The sequence below is a fragment of the Prenolepis imparis genome, unplaced genomic scaffold (genome assembly GCF_030444845.1).
Source record: "Prenolepis imparis isolate NDT839.2.m4 unplaced genomic scaffold, iyPreImpa1.0 SCAF_1, whole genome shotgun sequence".
Taxonomy (NCBI): domain Eukaryota; kingdom Metazoa; phylum Arthropoda; class Insecta; order Hymenoptera; family Formicidae; genus Prenolepis; species Prenolepis imparis.
Genome location: NW_028141159.1, coordinates 22,754,109 through 22,777,360, shown reverse-complemented (window position 1 = coordinate 22,777,360; position 23,252 = coordinate 22,754,109). Strand labels below are relative to the sequence as shown.

General features: G+C 27.1%; 1 protein-coding gene across 13 annotated transcripts in view; it reads right to left on the bottom strand.

Moving 5' to 3' along the window:
• The window catches only part of Spri (Src homology 2 domain-containing protein sprint), a 256,568-nt gene that overhangs the window by 34,300 nt on the left and 199,016 nt on the right, over window positions 1-23,252 (bottom strand). Inside the window, exons 1-2 of one of the 13 annotated variants that reach the window (XM_083038332.1) lie at window positions 10,770-11,078; window positions 1,787-2,084 (exon numbers count right to left, since the gene is read on the bottom strand). The exons of 8 other annotated variants lie outside the window; for them this stretch is intronic. In XM_083038332.1, coding sequence (XP_082894458.1) covers window positions 1,787-1,926 — 140 coding nt within the window. In that variant the 5' untranslated portion in view covers window positions 1,927-2,084; window positions 10,770-11,078. Of the gene's footprint in view, window positions 1-1,786; window positions 2,085-10,769; window positions 11,079-23,252 lie in introns of those variants that run through there. 4 more of the 13 variants (XM_083038339.1, XM_083038313.1, XM_083038345.1 and 1 more) reach the window with 4 other exon arrangements.

The following is a 23,252-nucleotide window of genomic DNA, read 5'->3' as shown; positions in this document are numbered from 1 at the left end:
TAATAAATCAAATTTAATTCTAAAAATATATAAGGTATAAATTTAATTTAATTTCTTAGATATATATCAAGTAGAAATTTAATCACTAATTGCAATTTATATGATTACTTCGGAAATTAAATAATTCTAATCATTTCGACCTAATGTTCCAAGATATTATTCGTATAATTCAAAATCGTTTAAACTTATGGCAGTTTAAGCTTATGGATGAGCGAGTTGTTTTATTTTTTTGTATCACAAAAATTATTATTTATGTAACAAAAAAATATATACCTATATTAGCGACTTTTATAATAGAAAGAGAATCTCTGGGGAAAAAATAGAGGGTCCCTACAAAAATCTGCTTAATTACATGAAAGAAGATTTCAAGCGATTTGTATTTATTATAGAACTAATTTCGGAAAATTATTTAATCGAACGCGGCGGTATAAAGCTTTTTTGAGAATTAATCGTATATCTTTATTAATGGTAAAAAAAAACATTAAAAATTAAAAAAAAATGTTTTTCATAAATTATAATTAAAAATACAATCATTTATTTTATATTGTCAAATGCGAAACATCTTATATAATTATTAGAATAATTATAGAATAATTGTAGAATTACTATATTTCATTTAAATGAAACAAACAAATTAGAAATCTCGTCAATTTTCATCAAATTATTATTTTCAATTTTCGTTAAACTACTTTATTATAAATTATAAAACATGTAATGTACGCTTGACAAGAATTTTTAAACATATAGAATATAGAGCCTACGTTTTTCATTTAATACGAATGAATTTAATAAATTCCACAAATAAATTATAAATTAAAATTCGCAAAAATATTTTGTCCTTTCCATACGATCTCTCTTGCGAAATATATAAAAATCTAATATAATTTAAAATAATAATAATAATAAAATTAAAATAATAATAATATAATTTAATATTTTTGGAACAAAGTAATTATGAAATTAGTAATTTAATTCGGTTTTAGTTTAAGACTTAATTTGAAGAGGACCTTGTTCTCTCTTCAAGGAAAAGATTTTTGAAGGGACAACCTTTCCACACACAAAAAAAAAAAAAAAAAGAAATGAGACTCGTCCGCGGCCTTATTCGTGGGAGAATAAGCGGATCACGGCTAAGTGGCTTACATAAGAATCAACCGAAGGGTTTCCTCTCGCTCTCGGCCACTTTGCTATCATATTTCATAGTAATCATTGATTAAAATCGATTTCCTCGCGGTACGTGAGATCGCCAGATCGTTTTCCTTTCCTTCCTGCATTGATTTCGAATGATCTCGTGCAATAGATCCACTACATGATTTATCTTCGATATTAATGTTCGCATCATAACTGAATGTTACATGTTTCAATCAATATCCATCATATTTATCTTATCTCAGTTTTATCATTTTATGTCAAAAAGAAATTTTGTTTTAATTAAATGTTATGCAAAGTTATATATATTGTCCTATAATGATCGCCTATAATTATATATTTTGTCTTATAATGATCGCCTAAAAAATATATTACAGCAATTTCTGAATAAAGTAACTTTTCTTTTTTAAAAAAATTTTAAATAATACATTTTTCAGTTTATTCAACATTTTAATGAATGAAAATTATTGCAAAGAATAATAAAAATATAATAGATATAAATATGAATAGATTGGATTTATCTTTTTACAATTATTGCAAAAAAAATTATAAAAGTATCGATATATGATTCCGTTTTAATATCGGAATAAAGGAAAAGCTTTCTTCCTAGATTTATTTATTTATTTTCTTTTTTTTTTACCTCTTAACGCCGATTTCCGCATAACGACCTCTGCTGATCGCTCGCGTCGCCACCACATTCCTGTTGTTACCATTGCCGGGATTTGTGTACAACGTCAATATGTTGTTGCTGTTAATGTTGCCGATGATCGGCGGCAACATTATGGCAAGAATCCACGATCGTATTTCTCACGACGTTCAGACGACGACGATTGGCATTTCACTGATGCACCGATGCGCGTCGGGATTTTTATAGTCCTTTGGAGGAAAAAATTTGCTTGGTCACTCGAACGCGATCTACGAGATTGATTGGTCCAGATCTATAGGAGGTACGAACGATCGAAGCGTGAAATATCGGTTGCAAAATGATTATATAACCATCTTATATATTTATGATCGAAAAAATGTCCCTTTTTAAAACTGGAGTTTTATTTACAAGAATTAAATAATTTTAGAAACATAAATGAACTATATCTCTCTAGAAATTATTAATTAATAAATATATAAATTTTATTTTATATGAATTAAATATACATATAATATAAATTATTAAATTTTGGAATTATATATTTATGGAATTTAATATTGGGGATTTAATATGGGAATTAAATATTTTGTAATTATAGATAATTTGTGGAGAGAGATTTTATTTATTGCTAAAATCATTTAATTTTTCTAATAAAATAGTTTCAAAGATAAGTTGAAGTTCAAAGAAAGTTTGTTTTGTATTTTTGTATTATATATATTATATATATTCTTTAACGAGTTTAATAATAGCAAAAAATATCTGTCGCAATTCAAGCATTTTATTTTATATGAATTAAATATATATGTAAATTATTAAATTTTGGAATTATATATTTATGGAATTTAATATTGGGGATTTAATATCGGAATTAAATATTTTGTAATTAGATAGTTTGTTGAGGGAGATTTTATTTACTGCTAAAATTATTTTATTTTTCTAATAAAATAGTTTCAAAGACGAAAGTTTGTTTTGTATTGTTGTATTATATATATTATATATATTCTTTTTAACGAGTTTAATAATAGCAAGAAATATCTGTCGCAATTCAAGCATTTTATTTTATATGAATTAAATATATATGTAAATTATTAAATTTTGGAATTATATATTTATGGAATTTAATATTGGGGATTTAATATCGGAATTAAATATTTTGTAATTAGATAGTTTGTTGAGGGAAATTTTATTTATTGCTAAAATCATTTCATTTTTCTAATAAAATAGTTTCAAAGACGAAAGTTTGTATTTTTGTATTATATATATTATATATATTCTTTAACGAGTTTAATAATAGCAAGAAATATCTGTCGCAATTCAAGTATTTCTCAACATTTTCGTGAAACGATAATGGCGGCTAAAAATCAAGCTATATGGCCACGGGGAAAAAGGGTGTACGAAGTTAAATGCCGAGAAGAGAGCTGGAAATGGGAGATATCGTGTTTGCGCCAGGGCCATCCGGCGACTTCCGTCCTGTTCTCTTTCATTTCTCGACCGGCCAATATCCTCGAACGTGCTTCTGAGATCTTCCTTTTTTCCTCCACAAACGCGATATCGATAATAACACACTCGTTTCTCCTTCCGCGAGCCGTTTCCTCTTTTTATGTCTGTGAGCGGGTCCTATATTTTCGGCTAGGGTAACGTGGCTCATGATTGTTACTCTTTATTTCCATTGTGCTATTCACAGAATAACAAAGAAATACTGTAAGAATAGGATACGATTGCGTATCGCAACCTTGACCTTGAAAAATATATCCGTTTCCTGTTTATGTAACATTTTTATTTCTACGCGAATTGATATTTCTTTTGAAAAAAGGCTTATGACACTCAATGAATTTTGTACGTCGCATTAATGCTATTCTCTTCCCTTTCCCTCTAAAGTATTTTAAATTCATAGTTTTTAAATTGTTTAAATTTTTTAGAATTAAAAATATAAATTTAAAACGACTTGAAAATAAGCTCTGTGGCTAAACAATTTTTTTTCGAAGAAAGCTCTATTAAATTCATCAAATAAATTATAATTCAGAGAAAATGCTCTCTGTGATAACTTCTGCATAAGTAATTAATTAAGTACCGTAGTTAGATAATTAGGCAATATTTGTACGATTTGATCTGCCTCGTTTAACTTACTCGGTTTCGACGGAAACTGAATTAAGTGGAAGATGTTATTGCGCTCAAATATTGTCGCAGATTCCGGAAAGATTTAATCTCGCTCGCCGTTTCAACGTTTTCATCGTCTCTTGACATTTGGTTCACGAGTATTTATATATAATAGCAATTTAAAGCTTTCTACATTAAGAATTCGCGTCGCGAACTACTCGATTTTTGTGTTTATACAGTTCCAAAAATGGAATCGCTTTTATTATAAATCCTGTTTCGGCATTTAATCATAAAGCTGCAAACACATTGTGCGATTGTATTAGAAAGACTTATAAACGGGGATTGATAGTGTTTTCTCTTATTATCAAATCGCGCAAACAATTTCATATAAAATCGATCTTAAATCCTTTATAGATTTAAAAATATAAAATATAAAAAACCTATATCCCTTTAGTCTTTGAATTAGAAATAGTCTTTGAAATAAAATAAGATATTTATGTATATACTACTATTTTATATAAAATTCTTTATATAAAAATCCTTTTATAATTTATCTTCAATCTTCGCTTCACAGAAATTACAGTATTATATACCAAATAAAGGATTTAATGATGATTTTATAATTAAAAATATAAAATATTTTAATTTATATAAATTTATTTATAATTAATATAAAAAAATTTATTTAATTTATATATATTAAATATAAAATATTTTAATTTTAATTTATATATTAATTTAATATTAATTTTTTTATATTTTATATTTTTTATTTTATACTAATTTAATATTTTAATATTTTTGATGCAATTGTTTTTCATGGACAGTCGTCAAAACGTGACATGCGTGCCATCGTAACTCATCTCGCAGTAATTCCACTTTCATCGGCGGAAAAAATGAATTCTAATAGTGATTGATGGTTTCGCCCGCTGCTCAATCGAGAGCTACGACTCATTTTCACGAGTCCGACATAATGCGCCAACGTCAGCAGTCTCGGTAAGACGTAATGACGATCGATGAGCGAATTAATTTAGAGTCTCACTATCTGTATGAAATTTACTCGATCCAGAGAGACAAAAATATTTCATCCACTTGTATATCAAGTAAAATTCTGCTTTTAGCATTTTAAGCTGTAAGTGTGTTTCGTTTTTTCGTCCAATTTATATGTGATGCATTAAAAAGTATCATTTGAGTAATTATTATCCATTTAAAAATGTAGTGTTTATAGTCATTCTTTATTAATTTTGAAAATTCGTCCAAAAGATTTAAAAAAACAACTCAAAGTTTTTACTAGTTTAATGTGTATCAAAAATACTATGTACTAATTTTTTCAGGTTTTTAAATTTAGTCGCACATACAATTTTTTTACTTTAAAGTTGGCTAATTTTTAACTTTTTCAAAGTTTGGATAATTTTTTCATTTTATAAAGTATTGAAAAAACAGGCTAAGATTTTTTCAATAATATAAAAAATATTTTTTTAAATAAAAACTTTTGTACTTTGAAAGTATAGGCTACAAATATGTAAAAAATTATCAAAATTAAAATCATGCAACAACCTCTTCTTATTAAATTAAAATGAAATAATTCTGTACAAAAATTTAATTCTCATAATTTACTATACACAATATTAGGGAAAAAAATATATAATTAAAATTGAGAATCCGCGTGAATAATGTCACAAACTATTTCACCTTACACGTTCGTCTCACAACATTACTTGATGATATTATTTTTAACAGACCGAAAAATAATGCAGTAATTGTTATTCACGCTTGATTGATTATATAGGTGAGAGTACAACAAAATAAATCATATTTTTTCCCCTTTTTTAAATTGCTCGATAACTTGTCGCTAAATAAGTGCGACATCATTTTTCTTGCTCGCTTTTGATCGTTCTTGAACGCTAACTCCGGCACGAGACGTGAAAAGATCACACTCGAAGGAGGAAGGACGTAAATATATTACGTCACTGCACATAAAATGAAAAAAAAATTAGACTCGACGTCCCTCTCGGCATTTCGAATATTTAATCATGCATCGTGCACTGTTATTAATCTCTGAACTCACACAACATATGATGATACAATTCAAGAATGACTTACTGTTCCGTCAAAGTATGACAATTCAAAAACTTATGCATTTTTTGCGACATGCTAATGGTGAAAAATTTGTTTTTACATTTTAAATACATATTTTCGCCTATTATGAGAGATCCAAATAATTTTATAATCCGGTAATTTTCTAAACATATGAAATTAATCGTTTCATAGTCTAAAAATAATTTAATTATATTGTTTTTTACCTTATTTTGACGGAAAGTTAAATATCAAATAAAATTTTTATCGAAATAAAATCCAAATTATGTAAACAAAGATTTTGCATTATTCTTATACTACAAAACTTTGCACACAATTGCAATATTACTCGCAATGATCGATTATTCATCATATTTATCAGTTTATTGCATTCCCAGTGATAAAGCTTATTCGAGATAAGAGTGCATCTTCCAAGAATTAGCTCAGAGTATGATTGATTCATAGCTTGCTGACTAATTTATTAGATATATTGGTATCACTTTTAGCAGACAAGAAAAAGAAAAATGAGCTAATTTCCAAACCGTTTTCTCATATTTTAATATATTTTATATCTATTATTATATATTTTTAAAAATAGCTGTTACAAAATATATTTCCGTATTATTTGAAGATATAAATTAAGACAGAAAATATGCAAGCTTCTCGATGAAATAAAAGTTCACAGAACAGTCCTAAATAAAATTTACTCGCTCGATCGAGAGTCAATGCAATGATACTATCGTAAAATGGTCATAAAACATATCATTTTCCTCCGCTGTTTTTATTATGCTTCGATTGTGACGTATGCAGTTTATATCGGCAATAAGAGCACAAAATTTTACACCGGTCATTTTTTGTGCATAGGTCAGTAACAAAATAAAAATGTGATATTACTTTTGTAAAAATAACGCTTAATAAAATCTCACCAAGTCATCCATGGCTGTGTGGTAAATAAATCTGATTATTAATTAATTTAATTGCTTATATATTTTAAATATTTTATTGTAATTCTTTCATTAAATATCTGAAAAACGCAAAATGCTAATATTCGAGAAAATTTGGAGATCCAAAATAATAATTACCTACGAAAATATTCTCCGCATTATAAATACAGTTGGAAAATGTGTGTTTTCTTGTTAAAAACGGTCCCCGTTAAAATTTTTGTGTTAAATATTTAACACATTCATGTGTTAATTTAACATATTGCTGTTATGTTAATTGGACTCAAATGTTAAATTATTAAAACAACTAAAAAAAAGTGTAAAAATAACACAATGTATATCTATTTTTAATTTTACACAATAAATATGTTTCGTATTATTAGTGACAAGATTTATCTGTTAAAATTTACAGAAAAAAAATGTTAATTTTACTTTATAATATAAGTGAGGGTGATAAAATATAAAATTAACAATTTTTTTAGTTAATTTTTACATTAAAACTATGTTAATTTTACACAAAATTTATTTTAAGTTTATTTGAAGTTTGCATTTATTTTATGTTAAAATATTAACACAATATTCGTGTCACCATTTAACATATCCGTATTATGTTAAATTAACACAAAAATTTCTGTGGACCTTTTGGGACAGGTGATATTTGTTAAATTTAACACAAATTTTTCAACTGTGTATAAAATTGATAAAAATTTTTAAAAATAGATTAATATATGAAAAATGCTAGTATTCAGGTTTTATTAACAAGAATATATATAGATTCGATTTATCCTTCTATTTTGATTTTAATCAATCACAACGATTTATTACGTATCTATAAAAATTTGTTTATATAATAATTGCTTTAATTGTGTTATTAAAATTCAATTTTATATAAAAAAATAAATTTTAAATTTGAAAAGACAAAAGTATACATTACATTTTTTCTTCTTTCTCTATATAAAATTATTATAATCAAATAATGATAAAATGAACATAATAGATGTAAAAATTATTTTCTTGTTTAATAAATAATGATAATAAATCTTCAATTTCTTTACATTCTTTTGAATTTCTCATAATAATTTCTTTACAATATTCTTTCGGATGAGAAAATTCTTTTTGCTTTCCTTTAGGGAGAAATGACTTTCTAAAAAAACAAAATTTGCTCACTCAATAAAACTTCTATCGATAAAGCATCTGTACAGATTTATAATAAACGATCAAGCAACTTTCCATCTAATATCAATCCTACTCCAAGTTTATACAAACAGCTGTCTCATTCGAATAAATGAACGGATTCCACATCAGAAAGTTTTTCAGGACAAATAAAATATCATAACTGCACTTATTCAATATCAACATTCCATAGATATCTTGATGAAGAAATTTACGTTGTAAATTCATGTCGCTACCGGAAATAGAAAGCGTCTTTTCTTGTAAACAACTATTTCTAATGCATTTTTTTTACAATATCGATATATTTATAAGTTTTACAATTTATTATCTCCAAAATAAGCAATATATAAGTCTCTCTAATATAATTATATGTATACAAATTAAAAAATAAATTATATAAAATTCAAAAATATATAACATTAATCTGAAAAGAGTATATGGACAAAGTGTAGACTATTTATTATTAATTACAAATTTATTTAGACTGTTCCAGTCTATAAAAAAAGAAACTATCGGTATTATTATTAAATAATGAGAATAAATGGGACTTTTCATCGCGATGCGACCTTCGCAGTTTATTTCCGGTACCGTAAAATCGCGTTCCTATTTTTACACTGTTTATTCTGTCCTCGGACAGAAAATAGACCGGCAATAAAGGCGACTGCACAATCAGGAAGTCAGCGTAGCGAAACCAAGATGAAATCGCGGCGGCAGAGAACGATCTCCACATAATGTTGGCGAAAACGACAGTAGCAATTTCCCCCCCGTCGCGTCGCCGCGAAAATCACCGGCAATCAATAATATCGCATTTTTTTCAAAGTGCTCGGATGCCGTCGACCGCAAATATTCCATGACACGGCATACTTGCTCTTTTTACATAAAACTCGATAACTGTTTAGATATATAATAAGTAGATGGTAACTAGAAGTGTAGCGGATTCCTCATATGTAACTCCAAGTATTTATTGTGACTGCACTTCCTGAATAAATTTGATTATTTAAGATATCAAAGTACAGAGATCATATCAATATTTGTTTTAGAAATTTTTATATCGAATCTTAGAATATCAATATTTGTTTTAGGAATTTTTATATCGAATCTTTGGCCAAATTTTTTTATTTCAAATATTCCTAGTGCATTATAAGATTAAAATTGCAAATCTATATAATAGACAAAAAAGATGTATATTTTATATGTTAGATTTCATTTTCGTGATTCCAATGTTCTTTAAAAATATTCTATTTTTCTCCTATTTTTAATATGAAATGAATTAATTAAACAAATAGATTAGCGCAATAGAATTTAGTTTTTATTCGTCATACGATCTGATCTGTATTATAGGCTAACAACTTTAATAAGAGCAAGAAATAAAAATAAAATCTTTTCTGCAAAAATTAAAAGAAAAATAAATTTAATCAAGTAAAACTGTCTTATATTTCCTTTTCATTATTATCTCTTAATGTATCTGAAAATAAATTAATTTTATTTTAAAATATAATCTAATGGTGAACTAAAAACAGAACAGATGAGCTATTGTTATAAGGTCAAAATCCCCCATCAAGACTGGACTTCATAATTTTCTGCTCCAATCATGATCGTCTCTAAACATGATATCGTATCACGATATCATATCGTATGTACGAATAGATAGTAACAAATCAATTTTTCTTCTTTCTCATCTTATCCTATAAATGCCTTCTTTTTGGAACGCTATAACCACTCTATGTTCCATCTTATTCCCCTCTTGTCGCCAAATATATACTGTTTCTATTTTCACGAATATTTTCAAACGTTGTTATAGCCATATTTGCATTTTCTTTAAATTTTGTGAGAAATTTTTATAATCAGAGTTATAGTAAGATGGGATATTTATATAATAGTTTATTTAATAATTATTTGTTTTTTTAGAAGAGCTTATTCTTTATATTTATATTCATATATTCAACATGGTATAGTTTTTAAAGAAATAAAAGATTTAAGTTTAATTGGGTTAAAAGATTTTATTATTTTATTAATACATATTTATCCATTAATTATTTTATTATTAAATTTAGTAATAATATATTAAAGGAGATTAAAATATTAAAAAATTAAATAAATAATACAGTAAAAATTTATTTAAGTAGTTTAATGAAAAAAATATTAGTGTGTGGAATTAATGATATAATAGAATTAATTATATAAATTATCTAAGATAAAAATTTATATAATTAATTCTATTATATAATTTCTATTATTTAATTTATATAAATTATCTAAGATAAAAATTTATCTTAGATAATTTATATAAATTTATACATTGTCGTAGCCTCGATAAAATTTCAATATTATTATATTTAAACTAAAAAATTTATTATTATTTTTAATTATCTTGATTAATTATTCAATTGGGTCGATTATTCTAAACTCGTATTTTTAATTATATTATTTTTTTATTTTTTAGTTATATTATTTTATATTTAGTTATATTTAAACTCTATAGAAGTTTTCCTGGTGACTCATAGCAATTTTCATTAAATAACATTCGTGACTGTCACATGACATAGTATCACATATATATGCAGCAAATAAAAAGAGTTAAAACCTCGATTGGCATAAAACGACAATATATACTTTGCAACCGATATATATGTATAATAATTGACTAAAAAAATGCACAACTAAATATATATATATATATAAATTATAACTCATTGTCAAGAGATCGGAGCAGATAATCGTGGTCGCATCTCCTTCAGATCAAGGCCAAGAACCGATATCGAAACCTACTCGTGCTATTGTTGTGACGTCACCCACCAATTCGACCGAGTGCACCGAATCGAGAGCACAGCGTACTGTATTTTTTCCCTTTCTTTCGTCTCTTTTTCACGCACTATCGAACGCGGGGACAAAAAGGACGACGACGACGACGGGACGCGCCGGGACGCCCGTCGGCGACGCACTGCCGGCAGCGTCGTGACGACACATAAACCGATACGGGAACGACGACGCCAGTGACTGCCGGCCGAGAGACGAGGGGATCCCCTTCGCGTCGCGAAAGAGCGGCAATGGCGGAGGGGAGGGGGTGGTTAGGTGCGTCGGGGGGTGCGCAGGCGCGTGCGGGCGCCGCCGCTTCATTCTAGAAATGCTCGATCCGCCACACTGACCGTCACCATAGGGACCGTGAGGCGACTATTCGAACCGGTCTGGCATAAAGATGGACCGACGCTGTCGCGAGCATCTGTTACGTCTGGACGCTCCTGTCATCCCTTCCTCGTTATTGTTATCTCTGGAGGGAGGCATTAACGAATGTCACCGGCAAGTGGAATTCATTATTTCAGATTGATATCGATAAGAATTAATATGCATTTCATTATAATTCTATATATACGTGTATATTTTCGATGTATTTATTTTCTTTCGAGCTTCCCGAAAATTTCCCTTTTTTATAGATATTTTATTTTATTTATAAATTTATATTATTTCGATAAATTTTTTTATAAATAAATTTATAAAAAAATTTATTGAAATAATATAAATTTATAAATAAAATAAAATAATTTGGGGAAAAATAAAAGGGAAAATTTTCGGGAAACTTGAAAAAGAATTAATATAATAATACATTGAAAATATATTTAAAATAAAAAAATATTGAAGATATTAAATTAGTTTACGTTTGACATTTGAGCTAACAACAAGCGGAAAATGTCTAGTATGTCAGAAATTTTATTCGCTAAATAATACATATAATTATTTAAAGGGTTTGAAATTTTTGTGAGATACAATGCAGTTTTAATTCGTTCTATCGTGAGAAAATTATGCTCTTTCTAATAATTTTCATCGAAATATAAAACTTAATTTACTTCAAAATATATCAGAATAAGCACAATGTAATTTATTAATTTATATAAATTAAAACTTAATTTATATATAAACTAAAAAAAAAAAGATTATCATAAGGTTTCCTTATTATTTTAGTATTATCAATGTGGAGTGATTATCACGAATCAATGAAGATGAATCATTAATTTGTTCAAAACAACTTAATTAAAAAAAAACCATTGTCTCGAACATGTTTTATTAGTACATTTAATATATTATAATAATAAAATAATAATAAAATAATAATAAAATAATAATAAAATAATAATAAAGTAAAATTAAAGTACAAAAAAAAACTCACAAGCTTAAAAAAGGAAGATATCTATTTAGTATTGCATATTGTATGCAACATAATGACAAATGTCAGATAAAACTTTTAGTCTACTTTATTAAATAAGCCTTCTGAAAAAAAATTAGTTTTTAGATATAGTATTATCTTTTTATCATAAAAATATAATATTTTACTTATCAGTATTTATAAATATAATTTCAGTATCTTATCAGACAGCGATTTCAATCGCGATCGTAACTTAACAATGAACAAATAATAAGAACACAAAAGTTATTTTATGTATTTGGAAATTGTTTTTACCGTATCTTATGTCGGAAGTATTGAAAATCGCACCGTATAGATTAACCTGAAAGTTATGCTGTGTAAAATACAATGCATTATTTATCCGTTAGCAATGTCGACACGCACTGATTATCACGCATGCCGATAAGCCGATATATATTCTTTCTCTAATGTGCAATGTGTTAGCACATCTTGCAGAATATCCCGAAACCATCAGGTAAACTTCAAGTTTACTTCAAGAAAAATTTAAATATAATAATTATTATTTGAAATTAAAAAGTTATAATAAATAGTCTTGCAATATATTTTCCGTTTATTGAGAAAAATTCCACAGGAAAGACGAATTTTCTAAGATGTAAGATAAATGACATTATATTATTATTATTTTAAAAATTAATTATTATTTCCAAAATAAATTTGATAATTTTTAAAATATAGGCTATTAAAACTTAAATTATAACGTGCAACCTCTTTTAAAAGAGATTATATTGGAAGATAAAAAATATTAAATTAGTTCATTAAATATATGTAGGTGTATAATAAAATTTATACGATATATATCGCTATACATTTTGCGAATGGGATGGCAATAAAAGCTTTTTCTTCCGGCGACGCGCGGTGAGCAAGAGTTTCTTTCGTGTTCGGACAGTGGAAATCGTAAATGCTTTTCGCGCTCGGTCGGTTTGTTCAACCTTGCGGAAACCACCTGATTCAACGCAATTTTGATGCTGTCCAGCGTAAAACTCCTGCTGCAACTCTGAAGTCAATGTACTCTTATGAAAAATACCAAGAGTTCTACAATCCTTTGATAAATAATTTAAAGGATTTACATTTTTTTTCAATTTTTGGGGAGAGATAAAGAGCACGCAATTATATTTTTCTCAAATATTATCAAAGATTTTAAAAATACGATTTATCGCTCGTATATTAATATTTACGCATTTTTTAAATAAAGACTATATTAACAAAAATAATTTATATAATAATCCAAATAGAAAAAATGTAAAAAATACTTATATAATATGTTTTTATATATTATTTTATATTTTTATATATTATATACATATATAATATATTTATATATATAATATATAATATATTTTTATTTTATATTCATATGTATATATAAATTTAATATTTTACATATAAAAGTATACATATATGTATATGTATATATATGTTATTAGAAATAAATTTAATATTATATATATAAATATATAAATAAAATAATACATATAAAATATATAAAAAATATATAAATAACATTTTAATTTTATATACATATAATATTTTATTTTTTTAAATTTATATATATACAATAAGAAAGATATAAAATATATATAAAGTTTAAATGAAAAATAATCAAAATAAAAATTCATTATTATTATTCAATCTGTAAAAATGTATGTGTGTGCCCTTAAAGTTTTAAAGTTTAATGACAAGAATTCAAATTAAATCCCTTTGATTGCGTACCCTTCAAAAAATTAATACATCCAAGCAGAAAACAATGATTTTCTCGTTTTTTGATTTGATCTTTTCGATTGCAAAGCTCATGGGCTTTTTGCAATTTGGCGGGAGGCTCTTTAGAAATGATCGTTTATCTTCCGGTCTCCGGCGTGATAACTTTTTCTCACGGAAGGATTCGTGGGGAGAGCGAGTTTGATGCTTGCTCGCGCCAGTAAAATCCATGCCCTCGCCACAAATCTCTTCCGCCCCGGTGGTGCTTCTTGCTTCCTTGCGATGTCGATCCCCTTTACAACCTTCCTTCTAATCCAGCCACCCACGCGCGCTCTCTTCGCGAGACTTAAGAATATCTATGTACTCTCCCGGCCCAAAGAAGTGCCGCTGGCCGTATGGATCAATGCCGAGATGAATGGAACTCGAGTATATGCGAGAAACTTTGGGTGACATCATAGTTGATGTGGGAGGAAGAAAATAAAAAAGTAAGAGACTATACACACACATATGTACATGCATATATATAATGCATGTATCTAACAGAGTTGACAATAAAAATAATAATAATAATTTAATATAATATAATAATAAATAAAATAGAAATAGAAATAATAAACATATAAATTATTACAGTAATCTAGTTATAATAAAACGACTATTTATATTTATCAAATAAATAATTTTAAATTTACATTTTTTTAAAAATCAGATAATATCAATTATATAAAAAAAAAATTATAAAAATTATATAAAAAAATTATTAACGTTAATAAATATTAGTTTCTTATTGCATATATAAAGATGTAAAATATTAGAAGTAGGAGAGAGGCAAGATTGCAAATGTTATAATTGAATATATATTTTTTTTTAAACGCCTTTATGCATATTTTCTGTATTTATATTTAGATTGAAAATAAATCCTTTCAGTTTCTCAGCATTTCCTTGAGTTCAATGTGAACGTTCTTAAAAGCATGAGGACTCAGGTGCGGAAAAAATTCGCGTATATAAACTTTCTCGTCTTCAAAGTTTCTCAAGAATATATATGTATAGCCGGACCTAAAATTATACCATTTTCGTGGACAGTGGGTGGCGAAGGGGAAGTTGCAAACTTCATAAGAGTATAAATTCAAAGGATTATGCGCCACTCGCTTTTAGGGTTCAGAGTTGTTCAAAGTGTACCTCTCGTCATAGACTGTCAAAACTTTAACTATACGTTTCACGTCTTTAAAGCTATGAAAAATTTAATACTATAAAAAAATACAAAATATCGCAAAAATATTAAATAAGTGTATATCTTAAAACATTAGACATAAAATATCTTTTTTAATAATAATGTAAAAAAGGAATATTGTACATAAAAAAAAGGTTTTTGGAAGTTATTATTAGTTATAAAATAAAAATTATATTTAGTTATTTCAATTTAATCTGTAATTTTTAATTCTAGTTTCTCCTCCCCCCCTCTCTCTCTTTTCTTTTTCTTTCTATCCAAAGATTTTCAATTTTAATTTTTAATTCTAAATTTTAAATTAGTCTTAAAATATTTCACTTTTTAATTCTAGTTATTTTTACAACTAATATACATGTATAAGTGTCCTAATATGTAAATTATGTAATTACATTGGAAAATTTTTAATTACGTTCTATATGCGTTTCATATCATTTACTAAAAAAAACTACGGAATAAAAATTGAGAAAGCAGAAAGAGATTGCCGGATGTCGAAAAAATTTCGGTAGAAGAGACGGTCGCGGCCCAAAGGGTCGTAAAGAGATTACAAAAAACCGTCCGTCCTGTCATTTTCGAACGAACGGGGTTTTCTGCAGGCAAACTTTCCCTCAGAGCTTCTCTTCCTCCCTTTTTCTGTTGCTCGGTAGCGCATGGAAGTGAGCGGAAGAGTTGCAGAGGGAAAATTATGGGGAGACGAGTGCTGTTAAGTAATCATCCCTACATGTATGTACATGCACCATACGTGCGATGAAAATATCTACCGATGCGAGAGATATTCTTTTTCCTCTCTTTTATAAAAAAAAAGTACCTATGTTTAAAATTACAATATGACATGTGTATGTTTGCAGAGTGAATATAGATTTTTTTTTTGCTTTTTTCACGCAATGTTGTTTGTTTATATTCAAAGAAAAGAAGAAATATTCTCGATATTAATTATATTACATGTATAGTTAAATATTATTTTATATTACATTATGATCTTATATATAATGTATCTAAATCATGATATAATCGTTAGGCAAGTTGTTATTCGTCAAGGGAAAACAAGCAAAAGATGTAGATTAAGTTTTTATTGAGAAAGTAATTGAAAAAGATAATTAAAAAAGTGAATTTGCAATTCACTTTGCGATTGTAGTTATGGAAATATTATCTCGCCATAGCAGTTATGGAAATATTATCTCATCACAGCGAGACAGTCAATAATTCGACTGCGATGCGTATTTAAAGTATATAAAAATATATTCATAATGAAAACTTTGTCATAAATTATATTTCAAATATTTCAAATATTAAATAATATATTTCAAATATTTTGACATTATAAACCCGTGTAGTTAAAAGCTATACTTTCCCAGTATTCAGCGAGATAATTGCACATAAATGTAATCGTAATGGCGAATTGTATATATATGCATAATAATTAACCGTTTTCTCCGTGTTTCTAATGTTTTAAACGAAAATACCACGCAATGAACTTTCGCTCGCAAAAGAAAAACGCATGACAACACGAGATTCACGGATATGCACAAATAGACAATTCGCACGACATGCCAATTTTGTCCTTGAGCTATGATTAATGATCAGAAAGTGATCAGAAACAAACATCAAATTTTTATTTTCTTATGTTTTATAATTCACAAATATGTATATTATTTGAAATAAATTATAATTTATTATATTTAATTAACTCTCTTTCCATTACTAACATTTATTTAATTATAATTTTACTAAAATTAAAATACTATATATAGATCATTGGTGAAAGAATGCGCTGATTTAATATTTTAAAGAGCGAATTTTAATAAAATGTTAACAAAGAGAAAAGAATTGATAAAAATTTCTAAATAAAAAAAACAGATACTTATATTTAATAATTTAAAAGGGAGGATTTTTTTCTTCATTTCTTCTTATTGTTAGCTGGAAAATAATACCTGAGAAAATATGCAAAACTTCTTCCCGAGAGAGCGACGAAATACTTCATTGTAATTCTTTCATTAAATATAAAAACGCAAAATGCTAATATTCGAGAAAATTCAGAGATCCAAAATAATAATTACAAAAATTCTTCGCGTTATAAATATAAAATTAATAAAAATTTCTAAAAAATGCTAATATTCCAGTTTTATTAACAAGAATATATATAGAATGATTCGATCTATCCTCCAACGTTGATTTTAATCAATTAATGATTTATTACGTATCTATAAACAATTTTTTATATAATAATTGTGTTATTAAATTTAATTGTGTTATTAAAATTCAATTTTATATTGAGAAATAAATTTTAAATTTAAAAAGATAAAAGCATAGCACACATTTTTTTCTCGTAGTACTTTTTTTCTCTTTATCATCTATCTACCAGGATAATACCTTTAAGTACTTTTAATAATTTTCCATTATACTAACATTTATTTAATTATAATTACAATTTTACTATAAAATTAAAATCTATATAGATTGTTGGTGAAAGAATGCGCTGATTTAATACTTAAAGAGCGAATTTTAATAAAATATTAACAGAGAGAAAAGAATTGATAAAAATTTCTAAATAAAAAAAATAACAGATACTTATATTTAATAATATATTTAAATAATATATTAAATAATATAAATAATATATTTAATTTATATTTAATAATATATTTAAATAATATATTAAATACTATAAATAATATATTTGATTTATATTAAATAATATATTTAAATAATATATTTAAAAGCAAAGATTTTTTCTTCGTTTCTTCTTAGCTGGAAAATAATATCTGAGAAAATATGCAAAACCTCTTTTCCCGAGAGCGACCCCCTTCTTCCTGATCCCCGCCGAATCGGGAGACATGTCATTTGGCGTTTTTCAATGCGGCGTGCGAGATTTTCCGATTCAAAAAGCAATCAGCCCCAAGACCAAAGGCAAGAGAATGTCGAGCGGGGGGCGTCACTGCGTACGTGATGCGATTTCCCTCTGCGCGAGAGCTCGGATGATTTTTCCTTCGCTCTTTCCCTCCGGGGACGACCGTCGCTCTTTGACAGAGACGAAGCTCGAGATATGACGTATCGCATCGGCGGAAGAGAAAAAAAAAGGAGGAACGAAGGGAAACGTTAAAAGCGCGTGGCGGACGACAAATTGTCGTGCAGATACGATATGATACACGCTGTTGTGTTACCTAAGCGCTAGGCAAAGTGTGTCTTCTCCTGTCTCTTATTCTTTTCTCTCTTCTCTGCTGTTCCAGATCGACCTATGTATATACAGGCTGATTCTAAATAAGTGCGAAAAATTTTAGATGATTCTTTGTCGAAAATTAAAGAGGAGTTTTTCATAAATATACAGGGTGTTAAAAAATTAGACCGACAAACTTTGAAGGGAAAAAGAAGACTTCAAAATAAAATTTTTTTATTAATATTAATTTTCTCTACAACGTTTAATACTACATGATATGAGATATGGGTTTGTGTGCAGTTTGTTACCTTTGTATTAAAATTAATGGAGGAATTTTTGAACATTTACTGTAAAAAGAGTGTGAATTAGTTTTATGTATTTGTTCTGTGTTTTGTTCAAGATTAAAATACAATTTAATTTTTCTACTTATATGTTTGTTTATTGTTTAACAAAGCCATAAACTCCTATTTCATGTAGTATACTTAAAACTAAAAACGTCGTAGAGAAAAATATTATTAATAAAAAAATGTTTATTTTGAAGTTTCCCTTCAAAATTTGTCGGTCTAATGTTTTAACACCCTGTATACTCTTTTATCCTTCCCTTTAGAAATTACACTCCTCCAAAGGGGGATGTGAAAATTAGGTTTTTTTCTCAAATTTTGAACAAGTTAAAAACATGAAATTTGATAGATATTTTCCAGTAAAAAGGATGTTTATTAATATTTTTTTAATCTTCCCATATCGTATAAGGGGATGATAAAATTAGCAACTCCTATTCAATTTTTTATTAGAACTTTTTAACGCACCGGAATGTGATTATCTAAAAATATGCATTAGAAAGCTCTTTTAAAAACATTTTTATCTCTTTTATTTTTTCGTAAAATCAGTAGTTTTCAAGAAAAAATACATTATTATGCACAACATAGTGCTAAATGGCATTATAAGAAATTGAATTTTAGAATAAAAAAAAAAGAAACAAGCAGAACAAAATGTCCACTAAATTTAATTTTCTTAACCTGTCGAAATTTGGAAAAAATAAAAATTTCTCTCTTTAGAGGAGTGTAACTCCTTAAGAAGGGATGTGGAAGTATATATTTGTATGAAAGATCACCCCTCCCTTAATTTTCGACAAAGAATTTATTCTAAAATTTTTCGCATTTATTTAGAATCACCCTGTATATGTACATACACCTCGTCTAATAAGACGGCGAACAAACGAGCCGATATTTATCACGGGGTGCCCATTACCGCTATGCGAGAATGGAGGGCGATTGTACCGTTCGGTTCGTCTCGATTCGATGGCGAACTCCGGGACTCCAATAAATTAGTATCTATGTTTATCTGTATTATCGCGCGCGTGTCTCTCGCGGATGTGACGCCGTTGCTTTTTCGCGAAATAATTCTCACTAAGTCTGGAAAATAACTCAAGAGGTTGAAAAATCGGTGAAGAATTGGCATCAAAAGAGAGAGAGCAAGAAAAAAAAATAATTGCAATTATCGTCTTTTCTTCGCGTTCTTTTTTTCGGTGGCTTCTTCTCAATGTAGACTTATTTTCTTAATAAAATGTAGAGAAGTTGATAATAATTTTGCATTATGCAGGATCAAAGGTAAATCCTTTGACGAAAGAATTAAATATTATTTAATTTTTAAGCTTTGGCTCGCAAATATCTCATTTGATATAAATAAAATAAAATATATATTTATTTCTTCAGTTAACGATGATTTTTAGATCAACATATACTTAATTCTATCTTGAAAGTGCAGGAATAGCTTCTGTGATGTCATGTGCAGCTATCCCGTATTGATTTACATTTTACAGCCGTCATCTTGCACTTAATTATTATCTTATTATTAATAATGAGAAATATTCCTCACATTATCACGCGCGATAAAGACATTTCGATAATCATCCGGAGATACAAAGACGTGATTTTCCTCTCTTGCAAGTGCTCTTTTGCAACCGCCACAAGCGTTTATGTATACATATATGCATCAGTGTGCGTAGAAAGCTTATAACCAGGGTCGTTCGCACACAGCGGGTTCCACGTTTCGGAATAATTTAATTAGAGCGAGCGTACGCGTGAAGTGAAGTGTCAGGTCTTATCCCACGGGCTTAATAGCGAGCTCTCCGCTACCGCTAGGCATTGCACCCCTAGGGACGTATCTATCCCGGAGAAAAGCAGCTCGCGCGAAGCGAAAACGCGGCTGGAAAACGCGGATCTCGGCGGAGAACGCGTTTAACAAATTAATTCGGCGATATTAATTATGCGCGCTTTGTCGCGCGGCGATCCTTTTATTTACGCCTGTTGTCGTCCTCTCTCGGCTTTGTCTTATCATCTGGAAACCCCGTCGCTGTGTTGTACACTTCGAGTCAACGCATACTTAATTTTTGAGTAATTAATTAAAATGACATATCATATTATGTATTTTTTTATCATTTTTTATCATAAAAGTTTTGTGTCTTAAAATATAAATAATAATTATAAAATAATTAAAATATAAATATAAATAATAATATATATAGAGGGTGTCCTTAAAATATAAATAATAGGGTGTCCATTCTGTATATAAACTATGGTAATAAATTAAATAATTAAAAGAAGTAATAGTGTTCAATTCTTTTTCATATTATTTCTATTACATTTTACATATTGCTTCTTTTAATTAATTTCATAGAACATAATTACTAACACATATTTAAGATGAAATGTGTTAAGAAAACAGCTATCTTTGAAAACATAATTATTAACTCAAATATTTCTAAAAAACTGTAGAAATTGTTCGAGAAATTTATATAGAGATATTCTCTATAATATATGTAAGTATTACTAAAATTATTTCATCCTCAAAAAATTTTGGTTGTGGAAGTAAATTACATTTATACAGAATTTCTATTAAACAATTAATCATGAATGGCTTTATTTTACAACAGAATGATGGTTCAAGTGTTGAAATACATTTCGTACAAGTCATCGGACTCGTGAGACCGCGTCGGACACAAGGGCGTTCTAAAAGTGAAACTTTTAATTAAAAAGTAACCATCGATGTGTGCTAAGGGTAGCCTCGAGCAATTTAAGCCGTAATATAAAAGTTCTCTCGGAATCGGTGAGAGCCCATAGAAACCTCGGCGACATTAAGGACCAATTTATACGGAGACTGTTAGCTTTAAATTTGTAAAACCAGATCCACCCCTCTTTGCCAAAACTTTTCGTTTGTAATTCGCAGGTAACTTTAGCGAGGTGAAAGCTGAGGAAATTTCCTTTATGCATAAATACTTTTTCGTGAAAGCTTTGAGTAAGTGTTCCCTAAAGAAAAAAAGATCTAGTATGTTTCTTGTATATGCAATATTTTTTCTCTATATATTTATTTAAAGAATAAATAAAAGAATTATAAAACAAAAATACATATACGAGAATAAAAAATTTATTTAGATAAAATTTAATATTAATATTCATTAATTCTCTATCTCAGTATTATAAAATTTAATTTACGATTGATTATTGATGTAATTGTAATGTCTTTATAATAACCGAATATAATAAAATAATAAAATATAATAATAATAGAGAATATTTTATAAAAACAAGACAAGTTTTATTTTATTTATTAGAAAATAAAAATAGAAAGATACGAGAGAGGAAAATTTCTTTTTAATAATATCTACTGTTCCCTAAAGAAAAAAAGATCTAGTATGTTTCTTGTATGTGCAATATTTTATCTCTACATATTTATTTAAAGAATAAATAAAAAAAATTATAAAACAAAAATACATATACGAGAATAAAAAATTTATTTAGATAAAATTTAATATTAATATTTATTAATTCTATCTCAGTAAAATTTAATTTACAATTGATTATTGATTGTAATGTCTTTATAATAACCGAATAATAAAATAATAAAATATAATAATAATAGAGAATATTTTATAATAATAATAAAGAATATTTTATAAAAACAAGACAAGTTTTATTTTATTTATTAGAAAATAAAAATAGAGAGATACGAGAGAGGAAAATTTCTTTTTAATAATATCTTACTGTGATAATTTCATAGCAATCGATAAAATAATATCACATCTATAATATCAATATTATAACGCGAATAACGTTGACAATGAAGAACTAATAATACCTCATCCTCAAAAAAAAAAAAAGATTTATTATAATTTCTGCTAACTCGATCGTGATATCCTTTACGACTAATTACCTCCACTAAGAAGGTATATTAATACTTGGATTGTCAGAAGGACAACGACCCTCACGTATATTGTCCAACGATTATAATAAAATCGATATTCTCTTGAATGACATGACTCTTAGCCGCATGGTTAAATCTGCGGAAGGGATTGAAGGGTCAAAGAAACTTTTACATAGTACATGATACATATATGTATAATAAAATTTCATTAAAATAAATTTTGCTAAATAATAGATACTATAATTTTCTTTCACAAAAATTAAGTAGAAAATGATTCTACAATAAAATGAAAATATGATTACTCTATATAAATAATCGGTATATATAATATGTCTTATATTATTATAATAAAAATTAATAAACTTGTTAAAATAATTTTTATAATGCATCATATATAAAATTAAAATTAGAAATATACTTATTTAGGAAATTGAAATTATCTATAATTATAATTATTATTTTGTTTTAATAATTAATATTTTATGATAATTCTAAACTTTTATTTATTATACACACAACCATATGCATGTATGTATGTATGTATAGAATTATCTAACAATAAATAAATATATTTTGTATGTATATGTAATTATATACATAATTCATACTTTTATCTATATTGGATTTTCTCTTAATTTTTTTATCTCTTATTCTTAGTTTTATCTATATTTATAGATATTACTATCTGTATATTAATATAA